The sequence below is a fragment of the Emys orbicularis genome, chromosome 6, assembly GCF_028017835.1.
Source record: "Emys orbicularis isolate rEmyOrb1 chromosome 6, rEmyOrb1.hap1, whole genome shotgun sequence".
Taxonomy (NCBI): Eukaryota; Metazoa; Chordata; order Testudines; family Emydidae; genus Emys; species Emys orbicularis.
The window spans coordinates 134,991,386-135,017,294 of record NC_088688.1 but is presented as its reverse complement, the minus strand read 5'-3'; the positions used below and the strand labels follow the sequence as shown (position 1 = coordinate 135,017,294).

Sequence of the window (25,909 nt, the reverse complement as noted above, 5' to 3'; positions counted from 1 at the left end):
TTCAACTTCCCCTACCGTGATCTTCCGCTCTGGGAAAAAAGTCCCGGCCTGCATCTTCCTGAACAGCCAAGTGTTCCCAAAGATGCGTGTGTCATGCACCTTTCCGGGCCAGCCTGTGTTAATGTCAATGAAACACCCACGGTGATCCACAAGCGCCTGGAGAACCATAGAGAAATACCCCTTCCGATTAACGTACTCGGATGCTAGGTGGGGTGGTGCCAGAATAGGAATGTGCGTCCCATCTATCGCCCCTCCACAGTTAGGGAACCCCATTTGTGCAAAGCCACCCACTATTTCCTGCACGTTACCCAGAGTCACGGTTCTGAGTAGGATGCGATTAATGGCCTTGCAAACTTGCATCAACATGATTCCAACGGTCGACTTTCCCACTCCAAACTGGTTTTGCGACTGACCGGTAGCTGTCTGGAGTTGCCAGCTTCCAGATTGCAATAGCCACCCGCTTCTCCACTGGCAGGGCAGGTCTCAATCTCGTGTCCTTGCGCCGCAGGGTGGGGGCAAGCTCCTCACACAGTCCCATGAAAGTGGCTTTTCTCATCCGAAAGTTCTGCAGCCACTGCTCATCATCCCAGACTTCCATGCCGATGTGATCCCACCACTCGGTGCTTGTTTCCCGAGCCCAAAAGCAGCGTTCCACGGTGCTGAGCATGTCCGTGAATGCCACAAGCAATTTCGTGTCGTACGCGTTACGCGGCTCGATAGCATCGTCGGACTCCTCACCCTCACCCTCACTGTCACTTTGGATCTTAAGGAATAGTTCGACAGTCAAACGTGACGTGCTGGCGAGACTCGTCAGCATACGCCTCAGCAGTTCGGGCTCCATTTCCCGCACACAGATCACGCTGCACAGAAACTGTTGAAAGATGGCGCCAAAGGTGAACGGAAACAAAGGGATTTCTGGGATGCGAAGCGATGCATCACGGGGCATTGGGACAGGACCCAGAATGCCCTGCACCCACGCCCCCTTCCCACAACCCACGGCGCCAGATGGGAAAAGGTGCTCTGTGGGATAGCTGCCCATAATGCACCGCTCCCAACGGCGCTGCAATTGCCGCAAGTGTGGCCACGCCAGTGCGCTGGGCAGCTGTCAGTGTGGACAGACTGCAGCGCTTTCCCTACTCGGCTGCACGAAGTCGGGTTTAACTCACAGCGCTGTACATCTGCAAGTGTAGCCAAGGCCACAGGAATCCTCACCCACCTCAGTGGTTTGTGAGATCCCCTGTCCCTTCTCTGGGCTCTCCTCTGGGACACGTTGCTCTCTGCTCCCTAGAGCTGGTTTTGCCTCTGGTTCAGCTGCGACCTGCTGGCAGCTAACAGCCTGGGCAGTTCTCTCCCTGGCCGGCATCACACCCCCATCCCTTCCGGAGGTGGTGCTGCCTCCAGGTGCAGTGCAGGAGTTGGTCTCTCCCACCTGGAAGCATGTGGCTTCCCCCTGCTGCAGACTCTCCCATTCTCTCAGCAGTTCCTGAGACCCACCTTCCCCTTCCCCTCGGGGGTCCCAGCAGAACACTCCCTCCTGCTGCAGGCAAATACTTTAACCTGAGCTACACAGAAGAAATCATTACCAAGAAGCAGATCGCCTAGGAGGTGTTCCATTACCCCCCCAGTCAAAACACTTTCCAAACCTTCCCACACCACATGGATTTTAGCTAGTGATATGAGGAATCTGCTTTCGCCCACCCCCACAATCTCTGCCATTTGGCCAGGCAACATACTGGCCTTTGGGACCACACTCTGCTTAACCAGAGAGATCTGGGCCCCTGTATCCCTCTGCCCCAAGCATTTCCTGCCATCAGTTTGGCCAGCCTTAACATGCTCCATATCTGGTTCTGCAGAGGCTAACCTCACAGAACCAATGTGATAGGTTTCAATTCCCTGGGGGGTTTCTGTGTTGAGGACAGCAGAACTAACATGAGCTATTGGTTGCCTGCTTCCTCCTAGCACAGGGCATTTATTCCTCAGGTGATCAGTGGAATTACACTGATGGCACCTTTTGGGCTCTTCTGCTTTTACAGGAGATTTGGGATAGGAATTACCAGTAGAGGAATGTTTTTGGGTAAGAGAATGTTTAGCTCCCAACCCCCTCCCCTCTTCCCAGGGGCAAAATGGGATCCTCCCTTCCCACCAGTTTTAAACCCCTCTTTCGGTGGCCTGCCCTCAATAGATGCCTGATTCTGTTCGATGGCATCCGCTAAAAAAAGCCATCTCCTCCACAGACTTTACATCTTTGTCCCATAGACACTGCTTCACATCAGCCTTACACATGCTTAGGAAATGCTCTTGAGCAACAAGATCCAACATCAGGGCCGGCTCTAGGCACCAGCAAATCAAGCAGGTGCTTGGGGCAGCACATTTGCAGGGGGCGGCATTCTGGTCATCCTTTTTAAAAAAACAAAAAAACAAACAAAAAAACCTCACTTCCTCCCCTCTCGCAATGCTGCAGAAGTGGAGAACCCATGGGATCCTGGGAGCTGTAGTTCCTTGCCTAGCTCCCTGCCTATAGAGCCAGCCCTGGAGCAGGGAAAGAACTACATTTCCCAGCATTCCCTTGGCAGCTATCAACAGGAAAGGGAGGGGGAGGGAGTGAGGTAGCTGAGCCATGCTGCAGCTTGCTGTGAATGGAGAGCTGGCTGCTAGAACGGGGTGGCACTGTGAGTGGGGGACAAGTGTGCCCAGCCCAAGGAGTAGAAGGCTTTGCCCCAGATATCCCCTTCAGAAGGCTTCCCCAGACTGGATTAGGGACACTGGTGTGACCTCACCTTGCAGCCCCCAAAGAAGGAATTGGGTGGACTAAAGGGACAGTGCACCTCTCTATCTGAAGCCTAGCAAGGGAGGTACGTGGATCCCACTAGAATTTAAAATGAAAAGTAAGGGAGGGGAGGCTCTGGACCTGGGCAGCTTTAGATACAGTACCAGGCACATAGGATGATTTACACTTCTGAGCCATGGAAGCAGAAATTGACTTTTCCTTTCCAGATATAGCTAATATTCAGAAAGGGAATCTAGCACCTGCCTTCCAGTTTGAACACCCTCAAAATTCAGGAGTGCTCAAGCTCAATTTGGGCAGCTGTTACTTCATTTCTCCCAAATCAAATATACTGATCCACTGTAACTTGCTGTAGAAAAGGTAGAATAAATTGAGCAAGAAATGCTTCCCAGTGGTTATTAGGACTGGAATTGCTATTTTCAACAGCCATTGCTTTTTTTTAAATAGTTTTATTTGTTTAAAAGGAAGACAGTGATATTGCATTGGCAAATTCCCCATCGAAACAAAGAATGGAACAAAAGAATAATAAAGGCACCTCAACTTTTCCTCATTTATATAGGACAGTCTTATAATATGCATCCAGACATCCTCCAATCACACAAGCTGAAAGTTGTTCCACTTTACTGCAGTTCTGTAACCATATGGGAACCAATCCTGTCTGTGTTCTGTGCACATCCAAAATTCCTGCTGAATGAGCCGCCCTGGGAGCGAGTTACCAGTGACCCAGGGCTGGGATAGCAGGAGGGTGCAGGTTGGGGGGGGGGGGGGGGGGAAGAGCCCAGGGCTGGGGCAGCAAGGAGTGGGGGAGGGGGAGCCCAGGGCTGGGGTGGGGCAGCCAAAAATTTTTTTGCCTGGGGCGGCAAAAAACCTAGAGCTGGCCCTGTCCAACATTCCCTCAAAACTTTCCACCTGTTTATCCCTCACCCATTTTCCCAACTAATCTTTCATTTTGTTTACATATCCCCCATTACTCGTACCAATATCCCTCTTAAGAATCCTAAATTTAACTTTCTCTGTTTCAGGGTGTGATAAAGTTCCTCCTCTGCCTTGGTGGGTTCTGCGCTTTCTGGCGGATTTGCTCAACTCAGAGGTTCACAGCAGTCCTCAGTTTGGCTCCTTTCGTTACTGGCACAAACCTGCCGTTCACTTGGCTAACCTCATCACTGGCCCGCGTGGGGAAAAGGAGAACAATCCCCAGAGTCTCTGCTGGCCCACCTAATAGGTCAGGGGACAGGCCAGAGACCTTCCCCTCTGGTTGGACCCACAGTCCATATCAACTCCTCTTATATCAAATAGGGAGTTGGGGGGGGAACCCAGGCCTGCCCTCTACTCCGGGTTCCAGCCCAGGTCCCTGTGGATTGCAGAGGTCTATAGTGTCTCCTGTAACAGCTGTGTGACAGCTACAACTCCCTGGGCTACTTCCCCATGGGCTCCTCCCAACACCTTCTTTGTCCTCACCACCGGACCTTCCTCCTGATGTCTGGTAATGCTTGTACTTCTCAGTCCTCCAGCAGTACACCTACTCACTCTCAGCTCCTTGCGCCTCTTACTCCCAGCTCCTCACATGCACCCCTCACTGACTGAAGTGAGGTCCTTTTTAAACCAGGTGCCCTGATTAGCCTGCCTGTCTTAATTGATTCCAGCAGCTTAATTGGCTCCAGGTGTCCTAATTAGCCTGTCTGCCTTAGTTTGTTCCAGCAAGTTCCTGATTGTTCTGGAACTGCCCCTTACCTTATACAGGGAAAAGGGACCTGCTTAACCTGGGGCTCTTTCTATCACTCTCCTGTAGCCACCTGGCCCGACCCTGTCACAAGGGGTAATCTGAAAACTTCCCAAAACAGTATCTTTAAATTTACAATAGTCTAAAGCCTCTTCAATGGGCATTCCATTGAATACATTTTGAGCTTTACCAGTTCATTTCACAATGAGGATAAGAACTCTCTCATCGTCAGGGATTTCATGTATTACACACAGCCTTTCGAAGGTAGTCAGATATTCAGCAATATCCTCTTCACTGTATTCAGGACATAATTATTCCCATTTGTGGATTTTTGGAGTGACGAGAGTCATGGGGGGGGGGTGTTGGTTCAGCTTCTCTTAGGGTTACCATATTTAAAAAATAAAAAAAGAGGACACTCCACAGGGCCCTGGCCCCGCCCCTTTCCCACCCCCGGCCCCGCCCCAACTCCGCCCATTCCCCAAAGTCCCCGCCCTAACTCCCCCTCCTCCCTCCCAGCCACGCGAAAAGGGCTGCCCGAGCGCTACCGGCTTCACGGTTTGCCGGGCAGCCCCCAGACCCTGCCCCCCGGCCGGCGCTTCCCCAGCGCAGCTGGAGCCCGGGAGGGGAAGCGCCCAGCCAAAAATTGCTTTTTGGCAATTTCCCCCGGACGGGGGTTTGACTGCCGAAAAGCCGGACATGTCCGGGAAAAACCGGACGTATGGTAACCCTAGCTTCTCTAGCAGGTCCAGTTGGTGTTTTTGCTCTTCTACACGCTCTCTTACTTTCTTCTCTCTCTCTTTTTCTTCCATAGCCCTTCTGTGTGCAGCCTCCTCTCTGGCTGCCTCTGCTGCCATAGTTTCCCTAGCTGCAGCTGCTTCTTTGAGCCTCATTTCTGCCTGCCACATTTGAAACTCGCAGTCCTTTTCCTTCTCTGCAGCTTCTAGTCTGGCCAGCAGTGGCGGGTTTACAATGGCTCCATGGAGCCGGGCCTATGCTCAGAAGGGACCCCGGCCTGCTCCGTTTGCACTGCACCCCGAGATGCCACTGGCTCCCCCCGCCCACCACTTGCTCCTCTCGGCCTGCCTGCCGGCTGGCTGAGGGCTCCTCTACGCCCCCGGACCTCACCCCCTGCTCAGACCCGTGCTCCTCTGGCTCTGGGCAGTCTCTGCTTCCCACCACCTGTGGTGCCCCACCTGTCTCCCTGGAGCTGAGCCACCTGGGACTGGTGCAGAAGCCTGGCCAGTCTGAGCCAGGGGAGCAGAAAGACAATATAGGGGAGCTTGACTGGGCCCATCCAGTCAAGTGCATCTTGAGGGAGCCTGGCTGATCACGCCACTCCCGAGGGGTCAGAGCGATTTCCGGCCCTGGGACCAGCCCAGGCTGCGCTGCCGGCTCAGCCCGGCCGACAGTCACCTCCCAGCAGGAGCGGTGAGCGTGGCTGGGAGGCAGGGTGTGCGGGAGTGGGTCTCTTGGGGAACTGGGGGGGAGGGAAGGTGTGTGTGTTGGGGCATTAGGAAATGGGGGTTCTGTGTGGCAGGTGCTGGGCAGTTGTAGTGGGGCTGTGGGCAGGGGTGGTGCTGTGCAGGGTGCTGTGCATTTGTGGGTGGGTCAGGGGGGCCACTGGGCATAGTGGGTCCAGGGGGCTCTGGCCATAGGGAGTTGGGCATAGGCCTGCCTCTAAGGGGAAGGGGCATGCTGGCTGCACAGGGCCAGGCAGGCCACTGTGTGTCTGGCAACTGCCAGTTTGTAAATAGTACCCTCACATTGGGCAGAATGGGGCTGCCCCTGCCATGGCCCATAGCCTCTGGCTCACCCCTCACTCTGGGAACTGACCTCCCCGCACCATGCTCCACTGCCTCCATAGTGGCCCACGAGTATGTTTGGCACTAGGCCCACAAAAGGTTAATCGGCCCTGCTGGCCAGCTGTAGTTTTGTAGCTGCCTCACTGGTAGTCATTTTTCTGCTTTCTTGTGATCATTTCCCTCACCTACAATAAACAGAAAACAAAACTGTGACCGCCTCCTGACTGTTCTTAGCCACTGCACTTAAGACTCACTTAAAAATCACAGATATCAGTGCTTAAAGTGTGAACTTCACTTGGTAACAAGCTGCACATAGACCCTGCTCACTGCACCACTGTGATGTTCCCCTCTGGTGTTATCTGGACCAATGAGCTGCTAGGTGACTCCAATCCTTGACTCTGGGAGCCAGCCTGACCCTGCTCTGCTGTGAGAACCCCACTCCTGGGCTGTAAACTAAGCTACTAAACAGAGAATGTATCATAGCATGTAACTGTTTCCATTACCAGAAAGCATTAAAGATGAAAATGTTCCTGTGAACTATGTAGTTAAGCCAACAAGTGATGGATACACTATCGTACAGGAGAAATGGCTGTGGAGCAAACTAACAACGTTTAGATTCACCTATGGAACAAACAAGTACATTATTTTCTCCAGGTTATTGCATGGCAGCTGGTTTACAGTCCTACTCCACAGCAAACCTCTTGCTACTGCCTTTCTTATGCTCTTAGAGCTACTGCAACGATCATTTTTTTCTACTTCGGGCTGAATACCATCCAAAGCGTAAGGACCCTCCCTCAACCAGCTTGTGTGATGTGGCTACAGTGCCCTCTCCTCACTCCTTGGAATTACACTGCTCACTTAACTAGCAGGGAATGGCTTTCCCATGCAGTGGCAAGGAAATTTTTCAAGGTGTATGGTTGTCAGACAAACATACAAACACACCTCTCCATTAACTTTAACTGAATTCATCTATAACAGAGTGGGTCTACAGTTACTGGACCGCTACAATGAGAAAGCCACTATCAGTAAATCTGCTAGATTTGTGAAAATATACAAATCTGAAGACAACAGGGGGCAACACCACCAAAAGTTGGTACAATAAAATACATTACTTCACCCACCTTGTGTGTCTAGTGTATTTTAAGTAGGTAGTTTGACTAAAATGTGCCACTTCCTATTTCAATACGTGTGACCTGAGTTGAACACAGCCCTCTTCAGAAACTTTGTGCATTCCCCTCCAGCCTGAAAGTAGACCATTCTACCCCAAAATAGGCTCAGGAGCCATTGAATAGTTTTGTAATTATATTGGGAAAGTTTTGCCTACAATAACTGGAACAATACAGAGTCTTTCAAGAATTAGATTAAGATTATGCACATAGAAAGAGGAGAATTTTGATAAAAATACTGGACTCTCAATTGGTCATCCACTCTTCTGGTTAATATTGAATTCCAGATACAGGGTCATGCATCTTCCACCTTCACTCCCCAGTATTGAGTCTGTGCTACTTCCTCTAACTTAATGCATCAAGTTGGAGGTCAAACTTCACATCAGTAGGCAGAGGCTACTTTAGGGATTTAGAATAGCAAGTTCAGTTGTTCTGCTTGCCTCACTCACAAATAAGGACTATAGGATTAAAATTCTAGCTCTCCTTAATTAGGCAGGTTAATGCAGTCCCACTGTTCACTAGTGCCTGACAAGTTGCCTGTGCTTATAACAGCAGGAAGCTTCACTTTTCATCCACTAGTGGGTCACAAAAGAATGAAGCTGGCAAGCAAAAGGATCAGTAAAACCTCAAATCCAGAAGGCTGAGGGAGCTGGTGCATCTGCCAGGCATTTAAGTGGGCATGTGAAGATTACCTCACTCTGACAAGGATGCTGTCAATCAGTACAGTACTGGGCAGCTGCATTAGAGTAAGTCCTGATTTGATGAATAGCAGTACAAATCCAAGACAGTCACAGGTTATAGTCTACAGTCTGATTAGAACAAACTTTAATTGATCTTAACATGAATTATAAATAAATACATGGGTATACTTCATTAACAGGGCATAGAATCTAAAAGACCACCACTCAATCTTAATCTAAGCCAGTGCATTTGCACACAATTAAAATACAAGAATTACAAGGCCTGAAATAAAGACAAGCAGCCAGGGGTCAACTTCATGGTCAACTTCAGCTGAGCTTGCAACCTGAACTTTACATAAATTGCAAAGTCAGTGTGTGGTTTTCTAATATTATTGATTTTATTCATTAACTTGTTTTAAAAAACACAACTATGGTTGAATATTAAAACAAAACAATAGCAAGGAGTGAGCGTGAGCTGCTTGTAGTTCACTCATCCACTAATGCATACAAAACAATCACCACAATAGGTATTCACTGGCCATTTTAAGATGTCTGACACTGAACACCACCTCTAGGATGATGCTCATCGTCTTCATAGGCTTCTCCATTGTAATGCTGTCTTCTTTCTTGAGATGGGTCAAAGTCCACCAGCTCTACCTGATCCATTTCTTCAGTTTCTTCCACTTCCTTCCTTGCAGGTAGCAGTTTTTCCAACAGACAGAGCTTATCAGAGGAGAGGAAGCCACACTCTGGGAAGTTTACCTGAAAATCAGTAAGAATGGCCATTCGTGAACTTTGCTTGTACAGTCTTTTCTCCACCACAGTGTATTATTACTGCTTTGAGAGGTGTGTGCTACCTTGCTCCTACAAGCATCAGTTCCTGGCAGAGTCCTAGGGCTCTTGATAGCTCTAGGCTCCCAAGCAGAAACAGATAAAACAAAAAACCAAGCTAGCAAGTAGAATGCATTTTTACTTCATTGTCCAACCTCTCATACAGTCTGGCTGCCTTCCATTATCAGGTTTTCCAGATCTCCATCTATGCACTATGTTTTGCCTACAAGATGACCGTTCCAATAAAGTAGTTTCCAAAGAAAAAAGTGTCCACATCCAAGATCCTCTCCATGCTATTTTAGGCACAAAGTTATTTTTAAAAGGTCAGTATTTCAGCTTTATTCTAAGCAGTATAACCCTGTCTATTGGATTAGCTTACACAGCCTTTTGCAGAACTGAATGCAGAAACGAGTAAAGATTGAGTGCCTCACTGTCTTCTTGCCCCCATTAGAAACAGAAGTCAACTTTAACCAGACAAGTTTCCACCATGTTCAATGTTAAGCCATATTTAACTATACAAAGCTGACTGAACTTTTACCTTGAACTCAATGATCAGGCGCCCTTTTTCATATGGTCTGCGATAAATTGGCATCCCCTCGTTCAGCACACATTTAATATCTCCATGCTTGACGATCTGACCTAAAGCAAAAACCAAGGCACAGAAGATAAGCTGTTATAGTTGCTACGTTTGTGTGATCTCCCCTCAACTCCCTTTCACACGGTGTTTTCTGGGCTAAGATTTATGAAACTATACTGATCCAGATCCCACTTCATTAAGGCTGCTAAAAACCTGGTTGCCTGTAAATGGTAGTGCCAACTCTCCTCTATCCAGAAGTGGTCTTAAAAGGCTATATAATGTGAATGGAGAGACAAGATGGGTGAGGTAATATCTTTTATTGGACCAACTTCTGTTCATAGAATATCAGGGTTGGAAGGGACCTCAGGAGGTCATCTAGTCCAACCCCCTGCCCTTCTGTTGGTAAGAGACAAGCTTTCAAATCACACAGATCTCTTCTTCAGATCAGGGAAAGGTACTCTTAGTGTCACAGCTAAATATAAACAGATAGCACATATTCTAAGGGACCATTCAAGGTGAAGTGGCCCGTTAACACCCCTGTAGTCATAGGGTAAAAAGAGTTGGTGGGTTACAGATTGGTTAGATACTGTATTTGTGGCTTATTAAAACAATCTATGATTTTCAGTATCTAGCAAAGTTATGAATTTAAGCTCCCAGGCTCATCTTTTGAAGTGTTGTGCAGGTGTCCTTTGTGGACGACAACTAATGGTCAGAAAGTGATCGCTTTGTAAAAAGCGTTCACTCACAGGTGACTCTTTTTGACTTTATCATTTTACGGTGAGAGTTCATTTGAGTGTAGCGATTGTTTGGTTTCATCTACATAAAAGTAATTGGAGCAGTTAGTGCACTGAATGAGGTACACCGCATGTGTAGGACCCCTATATCTTGAAAGGGGTGTTGTGGGAGCTGTTATATGTCTGTTCTGGTTGTATCTGGTGTTGCTTTAAGTTGGTGTCCTGGTCTGTGGGGTGCTTGCTTCTGTTGAGCTTGGGGGGGTTGCTTGAAGGCCAGAAGTAGGGGTTCAGGAAAAGCTTTTTCAGGATGGGGTCCTGATCAAGCATGGGTTGTAGCAGTTTGATGATATCACCCCACACTGGAACCCGCATGGGGTAAGTGACAACTAGGGGTGTGTGGTCGATCCATGGCAGCTGGAAGCTGGGGGCACTGCGGTGCTCTGGGGCAGTGGCGTGTGGCCCGGGACTGCCACTGGTGCTCTGGTGGTGGTATGAGACTATCCCAGCAGCCCTGGGGTCAGTCACACCAGCCACTGCAGAAGTCCCAGAAAGTTACAGAATCCGTGACAGACTTACCTATGACTACAAGGGTGTTAACAGGCCACGTCATCTTCCCTTAGTTTTAGCACAAGTAGTTACAAAATTGAACAGATAGCATCACAGCTAAATAGAATATGTCCTGAGTAGATTTCCGAGACCTGAAGAGCTCTGTGTAGATCAAAAGCTCTCTCTCACCAACAAGTTGATCCAATATAACATTACCTCACACACCATGTCTCTAATATCCTGGGGCCAACACAGCTACATCACCACTGCATACATATGCAATTGTTTGTTCATGCATCCTGAAAGAAGCGCTCTTATGCAGTATGTTCTGACTGAACAGACACTATTCCATGAATTCTGAGCTCAAGAATTCCAGTTTTCACAGGAGTTGGGGCCTTCATAAATTCCCCCCACATATCTAGTCAAGTTAAGTTAGAAACAGCCGTGCATGTAATAGGGTCTTATCTGTTGTGGAGTGGAGTGAAGTTAGTTATGAAAGTTGTACATCATGGTGTACAAGTTGCATCTTTCATTAGTTTGAGTTATTAATCCAATGCTTCATCCACCAGAACATACTAGTTAAAACTTAAAAAGATTAAGTAGAGTGTTTTTACAGTACAAGACTTTGAACAAGAGATTTACACTTTCTGGCCCAAATTAATATTTTTTTAGATACTTTAAACCCTAATACTCTTACTTGAAATGCTCTTTTGGTCCCTTTACTATACAACTGGAGAACTCAAGGATAATTTGCTAGCTGCACAAGTTTAACAGCAATACTTTTAAACACACTTACCAGGATGAGAGGTAATAATTATAGTTCTGTTATCCAGCGTTGCAATAGGTTTCTGAAAGCCACACAGTGCCTCAACCAGCTGTATGTCCATGCACATGAACAGGTCTTCACCTCGCCTACAGAACAGTTTATATTTGAATAAATACATCACATGCAAGAGCTCTGAAAATTTTGGGAAAATCTTTGCTAACACTAGAACTGCCTAGTATGTCTTTGCAGAAATCTGATTTTATTCCAGAAGTTAGTCCACCCTTTCCTCCCCACACAGATTAGTTAATTACAGGAAGATTATACAGAAGCTGTATACCACCCAAGAGACTTTAACCTGGCTTTGGCCAGTACAACAGACCCAATTAGCCCTACTCCCACATAATGAGTGACTAGATTGCATACACTATTGTCTGCCCTATGCCAAATTTGGGGAAAGCCAAGTATGCTCCTAGTGCCACAACTGGCTAAACTGTTAAAGAGCTGTGGATGATTTCAACAAGCTTACAGCAGTGTGGTGCTGGTTCTCTTTAATTTAAAGGACAGACACTGCTGTTCTTTTTGTTCCACTTGCACTAAAGGCTAGTGCTAAGGGGAGACAAAACAGTTACCTTACAGAAACTGCTTCTTTAGAGGTTTTGTCTGTAGATCCCACTTGGTGTGCATGCACCTCAGGCATGCGAGATCAGAATCTTTTGGCTAGCAGTGTCTGCTGGAGCCACACCTACACACCCTTTGTGCTTGTGCTCCCTCACCCAAGGGGGCAGCGAGAATAGCAGCCCAGCCACCTCAGTTCTCTTGCTAATCCAGAGTCTCAAAGCAGAGATGGACTCTGAAGGAGCTGGGATGGAGGGTGGGACATAAGATCCATATGGAGAATTCCTGAATCAGTTATTGTCAGATCAGTAAGTTCTGAGTCTGTCAGGGGGGATTCTGCTCCATCAGTCCCCAAATAAATAGAAAGAGCATCTGAGCAGTCCTAGCTATAACTAGACAGACTGCAGAACTCTTCCAAGTTTGGACTGATCTAGTCACCAAATCCAGGGTGTAACTGGTAAAGGAATGGGCTGAGCTCAGGGGACTACTCAACAGATTCCTTCCTACAGCAGTATTTCTTAGGCATATGAGGAAGCTGCCTGGGTTTAGTTGACTTGGCCCTAATGCCTGAAGAAAGAAGTTTAGCTACTAGTTGGTAAATTGGGATGCACTGAGTGATCCACTTGAATAGTCTATGGTAAGAGATGGCCAGACCTTCAGCCTTCCTTAGTGCTACAAACAGGGCAGTTTCCTGAATGGCTTAGTTCTGTCTAAAGAATTAAAAAAAAAAAAAAAAAAAAAAAAAAAAAGACAGTTACGTTTTTCTGTAACTGGTGTTCGAGATGTGTTGCTCATGTCCATTCAACTTAGGTGTGTGCGCGCTCGCCGCATGCACTGGTGCCGGAAGTTTTTCCCCCTCAGCAGGATCCCTATGGGACCGGCCCCCATATGCCACAGCATATAGGGCACCGCTGGCCCCCTCCACCCTCAGTTCCTTCTTGCCAGAAACTGACAGTGGGGAAGGAGGGTGGGTTATGCAATGGACATAAGAAACATCTCGAAGAACACCAGTTACCTTTTTCTGTAACTGTCTTTAGTTCCAGTGATTGCTCATGTCCATTCAACTTGGGTGACTCCAAGCAGTACCCATGGAGGTGGGTACGGAGTTCACGGACATGTAGATTGAAACAGGTCTGCTGAACCCAGCATCGTCCCTGGCCTGCTGCGTGCTGGCAGAGTGAGTTGTGAAAGTGTGTACCAAGGACCACATCACAGCTTTACAGATATCCTGGATTGGAACATGTGCCAGAAGTCGCCAAGGATTCCTGTGCTCTAGTTGAGTGGGCTCGGACAATCGGTGGCGGTGGGGCCCCTGCCAGCTTGTAACAAGCCTTTATGCAAGAGGTAATCTAGTTAGAAATCCTCTGCGTGCACACCGGGAGGCCCTTCATCCTATCCGCTGTAGAGATGAAAAGCTAAGTCGATCTATGGAAAGGCTTTGTCCCATCTAGGTAGAAAGCCAGGGCCCTTCTTATGTTCAGCATGGAGGTGCCTCTCTTCACTAGTCTCATGGGGCTTGGAGCAGAAGACTGAAAGGAAGATGTCGTCAGGAAAGTGGACATCACCTTGGGGAAGGCAGGCCAGGTGGGGCCAGAGCTGGACTATGTCCTTATAGAAGACCGTGTACGGCAGTTCCGAGGTCAGGGCACGCAGCTTGGAAACACCTTGCTGACATCACCGCCACCAGGAAAGCTACCTTCCATGATAGGTGAGACAGGGAGCATGAGGCCAAAGGCTCAAAGGGCAGGCTCATGAGCCTGGACAGAACCAAACTGAGATCCCACTGAGGGACTGGGAACTGAACTTTAGGGAAAAAATCTTGAGACCTCTGAGGAACTTGGCTGTCATGTCATGGGAGAACACAATCTTCCCCTGGACAGGCAGATTAAAGGTGGAGATCGACTGCACCGAGAACGCGAAGGGGAGATGCCCTGTTCGGCCACCCAGTGGAAAAACCTTGTCCACTTTGCCAGGAAGGTCTGTCTAGTCCAGGGTTTTCTACTCCCCAGCAGGATCTGCTGGACTCCCTCTGAACAGATCCATTCTTCAGGGTTCAGCAATGCAGCATCCACGCCACAAGGTGGAGAGACGTGAGGTAGGGGCGCAAGAGGCAACCATGGTCTTGTGACAGCGGGTCCGCTCAGTTCGGCAGGGGCCACGGGGGGGGCCGGGGGGGGACTGCTACCAAGCTCAACAGTGTGCCAAACCAATGTTGGCGCATCCACGCTGGGGCAATAACTTGGGCCCCGTCTCTCTTGACTTTTGCCAGGACGCTGCTCACAAGTAGGATCGGGGGAACGCATACATCAGGCTTTCTGCCCAGGACAGGAAGCCCTTGCCCAAATCCCATTTGGGCAGAAGTCGTGGCACTTCCCATTCTGCCTGATGGTGAACAGATCCACTTGGGGATATCCTCACTTCTCGAAGACCAAGCAGGCTACCTCTGGGTGGAGTGCAAACTCGTGGTGAGAGAAGTCCCTGCTTAGGTGATCCGCTAATGTGTTCTTGACCCCCCCGGGAGGTGACACGCTTCTAGACTGATTCCGTGGTCAATGCGGAAATCCCAAAGATTAAGTGCCTCTTGGCATAGGTCCGAGGATCAAGCTCCTCCCTGTCTGTTGATATAGGCCATCGAGGCTGTCTTGTCCGTCAAGATTGACTACTCTGCCAGACAGGTGAGGAAGGAAGACCATGCATGCCCTGCAGACTGCCCTGAGGTCCTTGACGTTTATGGGAACTACCTCTACCGCACCCAGCTGCAGTAGACCCACTACCTCCTGCGTGAGAAGACTCATGAGAAGGGTCCCCGAAGAGGGACAGGGTGTGAAGGAGGAGTGGAGGGGGGGTGGGTAGAAAGTAACTGAAGGGTGTAACCCTGCGCCACTGTATTGAGGACCCATCGGTCCGATGTTATAGATGCCCACACAGGGAGGAAGGAAGAAAGGCGGTTGGCAAACAGATGGGAGGAAGGATCCAGGGAACAGCCTGGTAGGTCACCCTTGTGCGTACCCTCAAAACGGGCGCTTGCCTGTCTGCTTACTGCAGGTTGAGCCCACCTGGGATGTAGATGGGGGTTGGTGGCCAGGGCGCCTCTTGTAGTCCCTAAAAAGAACAGGAGTACTTGTGGCACCTTAGAGACTAACAAAATTTATTTGAGCATAAGCTTTCGTGGGCTACAGCCCACTTCATCAGATGCATCTTGTAGTCCCTGGATTTTTTAATGGGGAGGCTCCTGCCAAGGGTGGCTCCCCTGGCTCCAAGGTGGCTGCAGCTTAAACCGCTCACAGGAAGGGCCAGGGACGTACAGGTCCAGTGTTTTCAGGGTCCTGCGGGAATCTTTCAGGCCACTGAGTTTATTGTCCGTCTGTTCTGCAAACAGAGCGTGCCTGTTGAAAAGGAGGTCTTGCATTGACTGCCGAGCCTCCGAGGAAAGACCGCAAAGGAGCAGCCACGAAGCCCTGAATGAGATACTGATGCCACGGTACAGGCGGCAGTGTTCGCCACGTCTAACGCCGCCTGGAGAGTTGCTCTGGCCACAGTCTAGCCCTCATCCAGGATAGTCTGGAACTCCTTCCTAGAAGCCTCAGGAAGGGCACTGTTGAACTTGGTCATGGCCTGCCACATATTAAAATCATAGCTGCTTAGGAGGGCCTGATGGTTGGCCCACCGCAACTGTAGACTGGAGGCCAAATAAACTTGATGCCCAAACAAGTCTAGTCTCCTTGAGTCTTTATTCTTAGGGGTAATCCCTGGTTGACCCTGTCTCTCCCTGTGGTTGACCGCCTCTACCACTAGGGAATTGGGAACAGGATGGGTATAAAAAGGTACTTGACACCCTTGGATGGCACAGAGTTCTTGCACGCCACCCTCTTGGAGATCGCAGGCAAGGAGGAGGGGGCTTGCCAGAGAGCATTTGTAATTTTCACAACCCCCTCATGTAGGGGCAAAGCTACCCTAGCTGGGACTACGGGGCAGAGAACATCAAAGGAGTCTGCAGGCTGGCGGTAAGGGCAGACTCTATAAGGAGTGCTTTCAAGTGAACGTCATGCTCCTTCATCCTGGGCTTGAAGGACTTGCAGATTCTGCACTTAATATGACCTTCACCCAATCACCGTAAACTGTTATGTGGATTGCTAATGGGCATGGGGGCCTTTTACAGCGATCACAGGGCTTCAAGTCTCTAACGAATAAGGAAACTAAAACTAGAGGGAAACTACACACACCCACACACACATACACACGAGGTAAATGGGTTCGAACGAACGAGAAGCAACAGCGCTAGCTGAAGCAGCAACAGTTACATGCGCTGCCACTGGCGGCAAGAAGGAACTGAGGGTGGATGGGGCTGGTGGCGCCCTATATGCTGTGGCATATGTGCGCCACTCCAGGGGCGCAAGAGCTAGTCCCCTATGTATACTGCTGAGGGAAAAACTGGTACCGGTGCATGTACCAAACATACACCTAAATTGAATGGACATGAGCAATCACTCGAAGAAGAAAGAAGGGCTCTGGAAACAGCTACATGTTCAGCCTGTCTCATCTGAGGACAGCAAGGAGTCTGACAGTTTGATTTAAGTGAAAATCTGACAGCATGCTGGTGAGGAACTTCAGGGATCTCAGCATCACCATATCCCTATTGAAAACAACGTAAGAGGGTCTGCCAACAGTGCTTGAATACAACTAACTCCTCTGTTAGACAGGGCAGCCACCAAAAAGGTGGTTTTGAATGCAAGATAGTGGAGAGAGCAGTTCAATAAAAGTTCAAAGGGGGTTCCATAAGAACTACATATAGGTCCCAGGAAGTGGCACACAAATGAGTGGATGGGTCAGAACCAGTCACCATATAAGCTTGAAAAGGAATAGGGGCTTTTAAAGCATGAGTGCTGTGAAGCCCAGACAGAAACTTTTCTCCTTTGATCTGCAGAGGGCTTCCTGCTCTATGTAAGTATTTACTGGACCTCTGTAGAGCAGTCCCTGTCTGTAGGGCTTAGGGAGCCAATTTCCAAGCAGTCAGATGTAAAGATGGGCCTAGATGGAGAATGTCCCCCAGTTTCCTAGAATAAGTCTGGCAGACTGGGGAGAGAAGTTGGTGGCTGTGTGGATGGATACAGTAGGCCCACGAGTTGCTGTCTGGCCCAACAAGATGCTAGGATAATTACTCTGCTAGCAAGTCTGATAGATCTTCCTTCTGAGCTATGGCAGTGGAGGGGGAAAAAAAAGGAACAAAAAAACCAAACCAAACACACAAAAGATAGAGAAGACCTTGAGACCAAGGAACGAGGAAGGCATCGTTGAGGGAGCCTTAGCTGTCACCTGCCCTGGAGCAAAACTGTGGGCATTGCCACAAACAGGTCTATCAGGGATGGTCTAGGTCAGTGTTTCTCAACCTTTTTGAGACCAAGGACTGGCTTGCCACCTTCCTAAACCTATTTTATCACAGGGAGTCATCTGCTAGGCTTGAGAACAAGTCTCCAGTGACCATTAATGGTTGGCTGAGTAGTGTCTGGTGAAGAAATCTGTTCTATTGTTTGTTCCTGGTAGGTGAAGTGCCATGGAGCCAAGATGTGGAAGTGGTTCCACCTTCACAGGACAATTGCTTCCTGACAAGTTGGGGAGGAGGGGGTGAGTTGGCACCCCCACCTGTGGATATACATTGTAGAGGTGCTGTCTGTCAGATCTGTACAGTAGTTCCTTCCAGTAGCAGTACAAAGGCTCTGGAGGGTAGTCCACTTGTCTGGAGTTATAGCACACTGAAGTGGACTGAGGATTCTTTCCAAAATTACATGTATTGAACTTGCAGGTGGTTTAGATGGGCCTCTCCAACTTGCCATGGATGCATCTGTAATCAGTGTTGCAGTGTGAGGTAAGGTACAGATTACAGAATGGTACCCCTTGCACACTATCAAGGTCATCATCCAGTTTAGGGAAGCTAGTAATCCTACTCCTATTAGGACCATGAAGTGTGTCCCCATATGCTGTTTGATGGGGTCGTAAACAGACCTCAACCAGCCTTGGAGAGAGTGGAGGTGAGGTCTGTCAAAAGTCATCATGTAAGTGCTGTGTATGTTTGTCTAGTCATCTCAGGTCCAGCACAAGATGCATCCCTTGTTCTTTGGGGATATGGAAGTATCAGGAATAGAAACCTTTCCCTCTGAACTCCTGAGTACTTATGATGCAAGGATTCCACATCAACAATCCCTCAGGTTGTCATGTAAGGTGGGTCCCTTAAGAGGAGCAGGGAAGTGGGGAGGTGAGGGGCCAGGACTGGAATTGTAGATTAAGAGATGTATGTTTTCCACTGGTCTGTAGCAATCCCAGCCCATGCCTGAGAAAAATAGGAAATGCAGGAACCAAAAATGGGGTAGACATAAGGATGCTCTAGTGGGACTGATACATGGCCCTGAACCCAATTGAGAAACCAGCTGTTGGGAAGGGAGGTGGCTCTCTGAGGGAAAAAATGAGACATGGAATAATCAGCACCTTCCGGTGCCAATGGGAGAAAGGTCTGTGTGAACTAGCCTGGATACATTACATGTTTTCTCCTGACAGCAGGTCCTGTGCCCCTTTAGGGTACGTAACTCATCCTTGCAGGAGCTAACAGATTATCAGTCAATGGAGAGCTCTTTGATAGTTGTTTGGACTTCTCTAGAATCCCTGTGGATTGTAAGCAGAATGCCCTTATTGTGTTGATGGCTGGAGTCATGGAATGGGCTGTCTTAATCTGAGACATGCATGGCTAGAGCCAGGCAAACAACCAAACAGGCTGCATCACCAGCAACTCCATGAAAAAGGTTTTGTTCAGATCAAGCCAAATTCACTGTCCTGATGGGGCCCCCAGAATGTCCAATAAGGCAAGGGCGGGAAGCTGAAGGGATCAGATCCCCAAAGTGATGTCTGCTAAGGGATGTCAACATGTTCTGGGGGATTTAGGAGCCTGAGTTAACCCCTGAAGTTGGTTGGCGTGATTGAGGGGGAGCTGTAAATTACTTTACATCATGAATCCCTGGCTGGAGGGGGATGTCTGGTGAAGGGTCTGATTCGGCAGAAAGTGTGCAGGGGAAGATGAACAGCAAATCTGTTCTAGGGGTTAGTGCTGACCTCAGTGGTAGGATAGGGGGAAATACTGGTACCAAAGGATTAATTTTGGTGGCATACTGGGGTTGGTGCTAGGGGTGAAGTATCAATAGTCAGTAAGAAGTCTGCCAGTAGCATAAGGAGTCTGGTACTGGTTCCAGAGTCAACATGAGGGAGTCTGACCCACTGAGAATTCTGCCAGTACCGGAGTAGACTTAGTTCCACAGGCTGCTTGCAGAGTAAGGTAAAGAACCCTAGGCTAGGAAGCTGATTATCAGGCTCTGTGCTCAGTTTAGAATAATATCAGCATTGAGTTGCCCTTAGAGCACTACTCAGCTCTGTCCTGCCTTGATGCAGTAGCAGACTTTGGTGCCAAGTGTCCAGCTGGTGCTGTTTGGAAGACAAAGGATGGCTGACTGAAGGGGTTGCAGCCCCTCCCTCAATAACTTGAGTCTTTAGGGTAGAGTCCCTACTTACTGGGCACTGAGGAAGTGGGATCTCTGGGAGAGAAGTCCCTTTTGCAGCCAGAGGCAGGTCTTTCCAAATTAGGTGTTCCCCTCAAGCTGCTCCACCACATAGCACATTAGCCAAGTATCTCTGAAGCAATAAGTTCTGTTGGGGAAAGAACGGCCCATAAGAGTAATGGTTCAGAACATGGCTCTTGCCCAAACAGAAGAGACCAAATGTGATTCAGATAGTGGGATAAGTCCATCCCACAATAGGTGTGGACTGAGACTAGAGGGCTTAGGCTTTGCCATTAGATAGGAGGGTGCCTTGGTGCCAAGCAGTTCAAAAGAAAACAAAGGGACTGTCAACAGGGTAAAGAAGATCCCTTAACTAACAGTGCTAGTATTTACAAAATGGATTTTAAAAAGGTACTACAGGGTACCAGGCAGACACCACTGAGTTCCAGCTCCCTGCCACTGGTAAGAGCAACTGAAAGATAGTTGTGGCTGCTCTGCTTAATATGCCCTCCAGCTGGGGGGGGGGGGGGGAAGAAGAGAAGAAAGAAGAGGAGGGAGAAGAGAGACATGCAGTACATAGGCACCACCTCAGACAATGCTGGTCAAAAGATTCTAATTTTGCAAGTTTGATGAGCACAGGCACCATAAGCAGGATCCACATGGACAAAGACTCAGACCTGAGGTTTAGTTTCATTTTTCTTGAAACCAGGCTTGGTTGTCTGTCTAACAGCTATGGCTTAGCAAAGAAGTAGCTTGAAAAGACAGCTAATGGAGTAGATTGATATTTGGTAACATCTTGCAATAATCGCTGCAGATATTCAGAGCAAGTCAGCATGAAGGCACGTGCTGAACACTCATGGAAACTCATGATTCTGACCCTGATTTCTGTAATAGCCTACTCCCAACTACCCACTCTTTGGTTGGTCTATAAGCCATTTGGAGAGATCTTACATCTGCAAAGCAACAAGTGCAATGACAGCTATAAGACTAATTGAACAAGTATCTGCAAATATTCTGAAACTCAGTGGTGCCCAAACTCTTCCTGTTGAGCTCCCCACCCCACCGTAATAGAATCTGTCTGTGCCCCCCCTTTACTGCACAGTTGGCTCAGCAGCAGCTGGGACCCCACTGCATACCCTGTCCCGCAGTGTTTCTCCACCGTTCGGGGACCACTGCTCTAAGGAATAAGCCAAGTATTCATCTGACTCTATAAACCAGCTTACAACAATTGAACTCTAAACTCAACCAGCTCTATCCAACTAAAAACCTATTGGAAGTAATCACACATTAGGACTGGGTTAAGTTTCTGGACAACACAGAAGCATCTCAAGCATGTGAGCTTAGGACTTTCAGCTAGATCTTTACCTTGTAAATGTTGAATGGTCTTTTTGATCCAAGACAATAATGATGTCTCCTGGCTCTAGTCCTGGTTCTTGGTCCCCTTCCCCATGGAATGTTATCTTCTGACCATCCTTCATTCCTATTGCAAAGGCACATGCAATTAGAATTTAAATATCTACAATACAAAAATAGCATCACTTTAGCAGGCTCTAACCTGTGCTACAAAACAGATGCAATATCAGAACCTACCAATTACAACTACTTCTCCCCCCCAAAGCACTACACATGACTAACCAGCTACATTTCCAGAGCCTTGCATGAAGGCAAACTGCTGGGCACACTCTCAGCTTAGTTGTCAAGCAGCCCAAGTCTAGTCAGGATTGCCACCTATAAAGGTCACTCCTCAATGAAAGCAGAACAGCGGAGATGACTACTTACAACCATCACAGTCCCAAGTGGTTTGCTTAAAGCCTCCCTGTATTTCCACCTACTGGCTGTTTTGTACATAGCTGCTGCAGAGCTACTAGGATTAAGCATGATTTTGACGCTGTAAGTGTGTGAATAGGAAGCCCTCTTCATAAGACCTCCAGTTCTCTCACACATCAAAAAGCCACTGCTACACAACCAGGCAGGTCTTTCCTTTTGGGGTAACACCCTGCTTTTCTGATTTAGCACATCTAAGTCCCTTCATTTCAACTCTGGTGGAATAGTCTACTGATCATAGAGAACCCACGGGGGGGGGGGGGGAGGGGGGGGAGGAGAAGATTAGCAGGTGCTCAGCACCCACCAGCAGCCAGATCCCCTCCCTCCCACCCACCATGCACCAGCTTTTGACAATAAGGAGCACTGGAGGGAGGGGAGGAGCGGGCAGAACAGGGTGGGAAGAGGTGGGGAATACACGGGGTGAGGGCAGGGCACAAGCACCTCCCCCCCCAGGAAACCATGCTTTTGATATCTGCTTGTCCAGATGCTATCGGGGTGGGCAAACTACGGCCCCTCGGGGCTTTGGATCCGGCCCCTCGGGCCGCTGGCATCAAGTCCCTGCCGCCCCCAGGAGGGGGGGCAGAGGGCTCTGTGCCTGGCCTCCAGGCACCGCCCCCCCCAGCAGCTCCCATTGGCCAGGAATGGGGAACTGTGGCCAATGGGAGCTTTGGGGGAGGTACCTGGAGGTGCAGCAAGGGCAGCACACGCAGAGCCCTCCGCCCCCCCAGGGGCTGCAGAGCTTCTGGGAGTGGCACGGGGCCGGCAGGCAGGGAGCCTGCCCTGGCCCCGGTGCGTGGCGGTGCTGCGCCAGAGCCATCCTACACTCGCACCCCAACCCCCTGCCCTGAGCCTCCTCCTGCAGTCCACACCCCTCCTGCACCCCTGCTCTGAGCCCCCTCGTACAGCCCGCACCCCTTCCTGCACACCACACCCCCTTCCCTGAGCCCCTTCCTGCACACCACACCCCCTCTCACACCCCGCACGCACCCCAGCCCTGCATACAATTTCCCCACCCAGATATGGCCCTCGGCCCAAAAAGTTTGCCCACCCGTGCTCAGACTTTGAAGTAGTCTACAAAACAATGCATAGAGATGTATACGCCTGAAAAAAAGCTCTGTGTAAACTTGAAAGCCTGTCTCCCACCCTCCCAGAAGTTGGTTCATTAAGATATTACCTCACTCACCTTGTCTCAGTGTATGGACAATCAGTCTAGAAACAGTCAAGCACAGAAATGAACTGTAATCAAGTGCAAGAAAGTGGAATCCTACAGTAATTTAAGCTTGTGTTTTAGGATTTCATACTATATGCTGAAGTTCTCTATTCATACATGAAGTGACCATACAGGCAGTAGTGTAGTCTTTGCCATACTGTATTACCAGTATTCAATCCTGACTGGATGCTCAAGTCAGAACTCAGACCCTGGCTTCAGAGACTGCCAGGAGTGTTAAGCACAGTAATTTGTGATGTGGCTACTTGTCCAGAAAGGTTTACTCAACACCAGCTGAGTTGACAGCAAACAGCCAAATTGTAAAGATATGGCAACAGTGTAGAGATTCAGGGTGGTATTGTCAAAAGGCATGCAACTCCCTTAGGCACTAAGGAAAAGCCCTCTGCACCCTGGAGGCCCGCATGCTTCAACCATGTTAATAAGAACAAATTTAGGTCTGAATTGTTCAAGATGAAGATACTAGATCCTGGAAGTGTTGCATGTATCTTAGTGCCAATTTCTGCACTTCCTGTCCCCCGAAACTGTTGCTTCAATGTTCTCCCTCCTTTAAAATTCTGGGCATATTACAGAGAGAAGAAATGGGGACTGCAGGATGATCTCCCACCTCCATGCAGCCAGGGGCCTGTGCTCCCCACTGCCATGCTGGAGCCTCTGTATTTATTTATTGACAAATAAAGTTTGCAGAATTTTAAAAATATTGGGCACAGAATTTTTGGGCACAGAATTCCTAAAGGAGTAATACTAAAGCAACTTAATTCATCACCAAGTGTTCCACTTGCTTGTTTTATTTTAAAAAATGTCAGTAATTAGTCAGCATTCTGGCATTAGTCTGCTCATCAGTTTCTCTTCACTGTGAATCAATCCACTGTTTGCATATCCAGTAATCAATATGCAACTAACATGACACTAGGTGTAGTAAGTTAATGCTTACTAAACAAGTGAGCAGTAATTTGCACTGACATTAGCCATGAAGATGTATGTATTTGAAGCCAAATCTACCCTTTAGAGCTCTGCACAGGTTTTACCATTTAACAGTAAGCAATACTATTGCTACGCATTTTAATGTGCATGTAACACTGCCACTGGGTAATAGCTCTTTTTCAATTACTGAAATTTGTATAATGCAAATCCAAGGTTAATACAAATCTATTAAGATATTACAAAACTCAGCCAAGTTCTCCTTGAAGGCTTTACCTTTATCAATATGAACTTCTAGAATCTTCTTCTCTCGAACAATCTTCCTTCCAATGCAGCTTTTACACCTGTCCTTAGGACTGATACGCTCCCCATGTCCCTGGCATTCCATGCACACAGACTGGATTTGCTGAACCATTCCTGGTCCTATCTGGTGAATTCGTATTTGCATGCCTGTACCTCTGCAATTGGGACAGCATTCTACTGCACCTTTCTTACCACCTCGGCCTGATGACAAGACAGCAAAGTCTAATTAGAATTGATTTTGGTTTTATCTCTAAAAGGAACTTAAAACTAGAAGTACATTTACAATTTACCTAGAACAAAGTTACCCTGGATTTAGATGGTTTCTTTAAACCCGAATGAACAGATTTTAATTCCAATATTCAGTTATTTGAAAAAACATCATAAAAATCCAACAGTAAACATTAACGTACCTTCACATTTGTCACAGATCACATTCTTCTGCAGAGCCAGTTTTCTTGTTGCACCATTATACAAGTCTTCCAAAGTTACTGACAACTGATGAACAACATTTTTACCTGTAAAGAGCATAACGTTTTACTTAAAATGTCATTCGCTTGAAACCAGATACGGTTTCTAACCATTTTAGACACTGTTGCACAGCATTAACAACAACAACACTGTTTAGATTGTAAAAAGTATTTTACAGCAGTCAGTGTCCATAATCTTACACCATACTCTGAACAGTTACATATTCTACAGTAAATACTTCAATAGTAAATGGTCACTTTAGGTAGTATCACAGAAATGGTCAAATTACCTCTCCTCTCTCTCTGCATTCTTCCACCTCCTCCAAAGAACATATCAAAAATATCCATGGGTGACCCAAAACTACTGCCAGTACCACCCTCTTTAATAGCCTGTTCACCACCTTTGTCATACAACTCTCTTTTCTTGGGATCAGAAAGTACTTCATATGCTTGAGAAATCTGCTTGAACTGTAAGAAACAGATCAGAATAAGTGTTAAGCGATAGTGACTACATTGCAACTCACCAGTATCCCGCCAATAACTACTAGGAATAAACTGCTTAACACTAAACCTCTTTTGAGACTTGTAAGTGCACTGGAAACTCCACACACCTCGATGTTAGGCAGTTCCAGCTACATGCACATGACCTACATTTCTACAGCCTGTAAAAGGGAGCCCGGTCGGGAACCCAATCCCACGTGCAGGGGCCAAGCTCCCCCCTCCCGCCGCCTCGGGGCCGGCAGGGCCACTTGCCTTCTCGCCCTCGTTGGGGTTCTTGTCGGGGTGGTATTTCAGCGCCAGCTTGCGGTAGGCCTTCTTCAGCTCCTCCTGCGACGCGCCGGGCTTCACCCCCAGCACATCGTAGTACGTGGTCTCCTTCACCATGGCGGCCGGCCTGCGAGAACCGACCGTGAGCCCCGAGACACGGACCTCGGCGCGGGGGCGGGCGGGCAAGAGAAAGGGCGGCGGCGGGGGGCTGGACGGAAGGGGAGCGGCGGGGACCGGAGGGACGGACCGGCGGATGGGAGGGACGGGCCGGGAGGCGCGGGCGGGGAGCGGGGCGGCGGCCGGGAGGGGACCGGGGCGGCGGGGGCCGGGAGGCGCGGGCGGGGAGCGGGGCGGTGGCCGCCGGGAGGGGAACGGAGCGGCGGGGGACGGGCGGGACGGGCCGGGAGGCGCGGGCGGGGACCGGGGCGGCGGGGGACGGGCGGGACGGGCCGGGAGGCGCGGGAGGGGAGCGGCGGTGGGGCACGGGCCGGGAGGGGAGCGGCGGCGGCCACTCACCAGGCAGGCGGGGGCTAGGCGGCTCCGGGAGTCTGTCTCGGCTACTCGAGCTGCTCCTGACTTTTCTAGAAAGTTCTTTCCGAGCCGGTCTCTGCTGCAGTGCATCCGGGGAGTTTTGTAGCCGG

The 25,909-nt window shown here is 48.9% G+C and overlaps 1 protein-coding gene across 1 annotated transcript; it reads right to left on the bottom strand.

Moving 5' to 3' along the window:
• Window positions 1-8,270: 8,270 nt before the first annotated feature.
• DNAJA1 (DnaJ heat shock protein family (Hsp40) member A1) lies at window positions 8,271-25,896 on the bottom strand. Its single transcript, XM_065405862.1, has 9 exons — window positions 25,785-25,896; window positions 25,254-25,395; window positions 24,791-24,968; window positions 24,444-24,548; window positions 24,007-24,234; window positions 21,126-21,240; window positions 11,638-11,753; window positions 9,523-9,623; window positions 8,271-8,915 (listed from the first exon to the last, which is right to left on the bottom strand). Exons 2-9 carry the CDS (start codon window positions 25,383-25,385, stop codon window positions 8,697-8,699), a joined length of 1,194 nt encoding a protein of 397 aa, XP_065261934.1. The 5' UTR covers window positions 25,386-25,395; window positions 25,785-25,896; the 3' UTR covers window positions 8,271-8,696.
• Window positions 25,897-25,909: the final 13 nt, after the last annotated feature.

Excerpts from the sequence above, each read along its gene's own strand:
- DNAJA1 (XM_065405862.1), bottom strand. The coding sequence starts at position 25,385 with ATGGTGAAGGAGACCACGTACTACGATGTGCTGGGGGTGAAGCCCGGC. Across the intron at positions 11,754-21,125 it reads GACCATTCAACATTTACAAG|GCGAGGTGAAGACCTGTTCA; the intron begins GTAAAGATCTAG and ends ACTGTTCTGTAG. Across the intron at positions 9,624-11,637 it reads AATTATTACCTCTCATCCTG|GTCAGATCGTCAAGCATGGA; the intron begins GTAAGTGTGTTT and ends TTTTTGCTTTAG.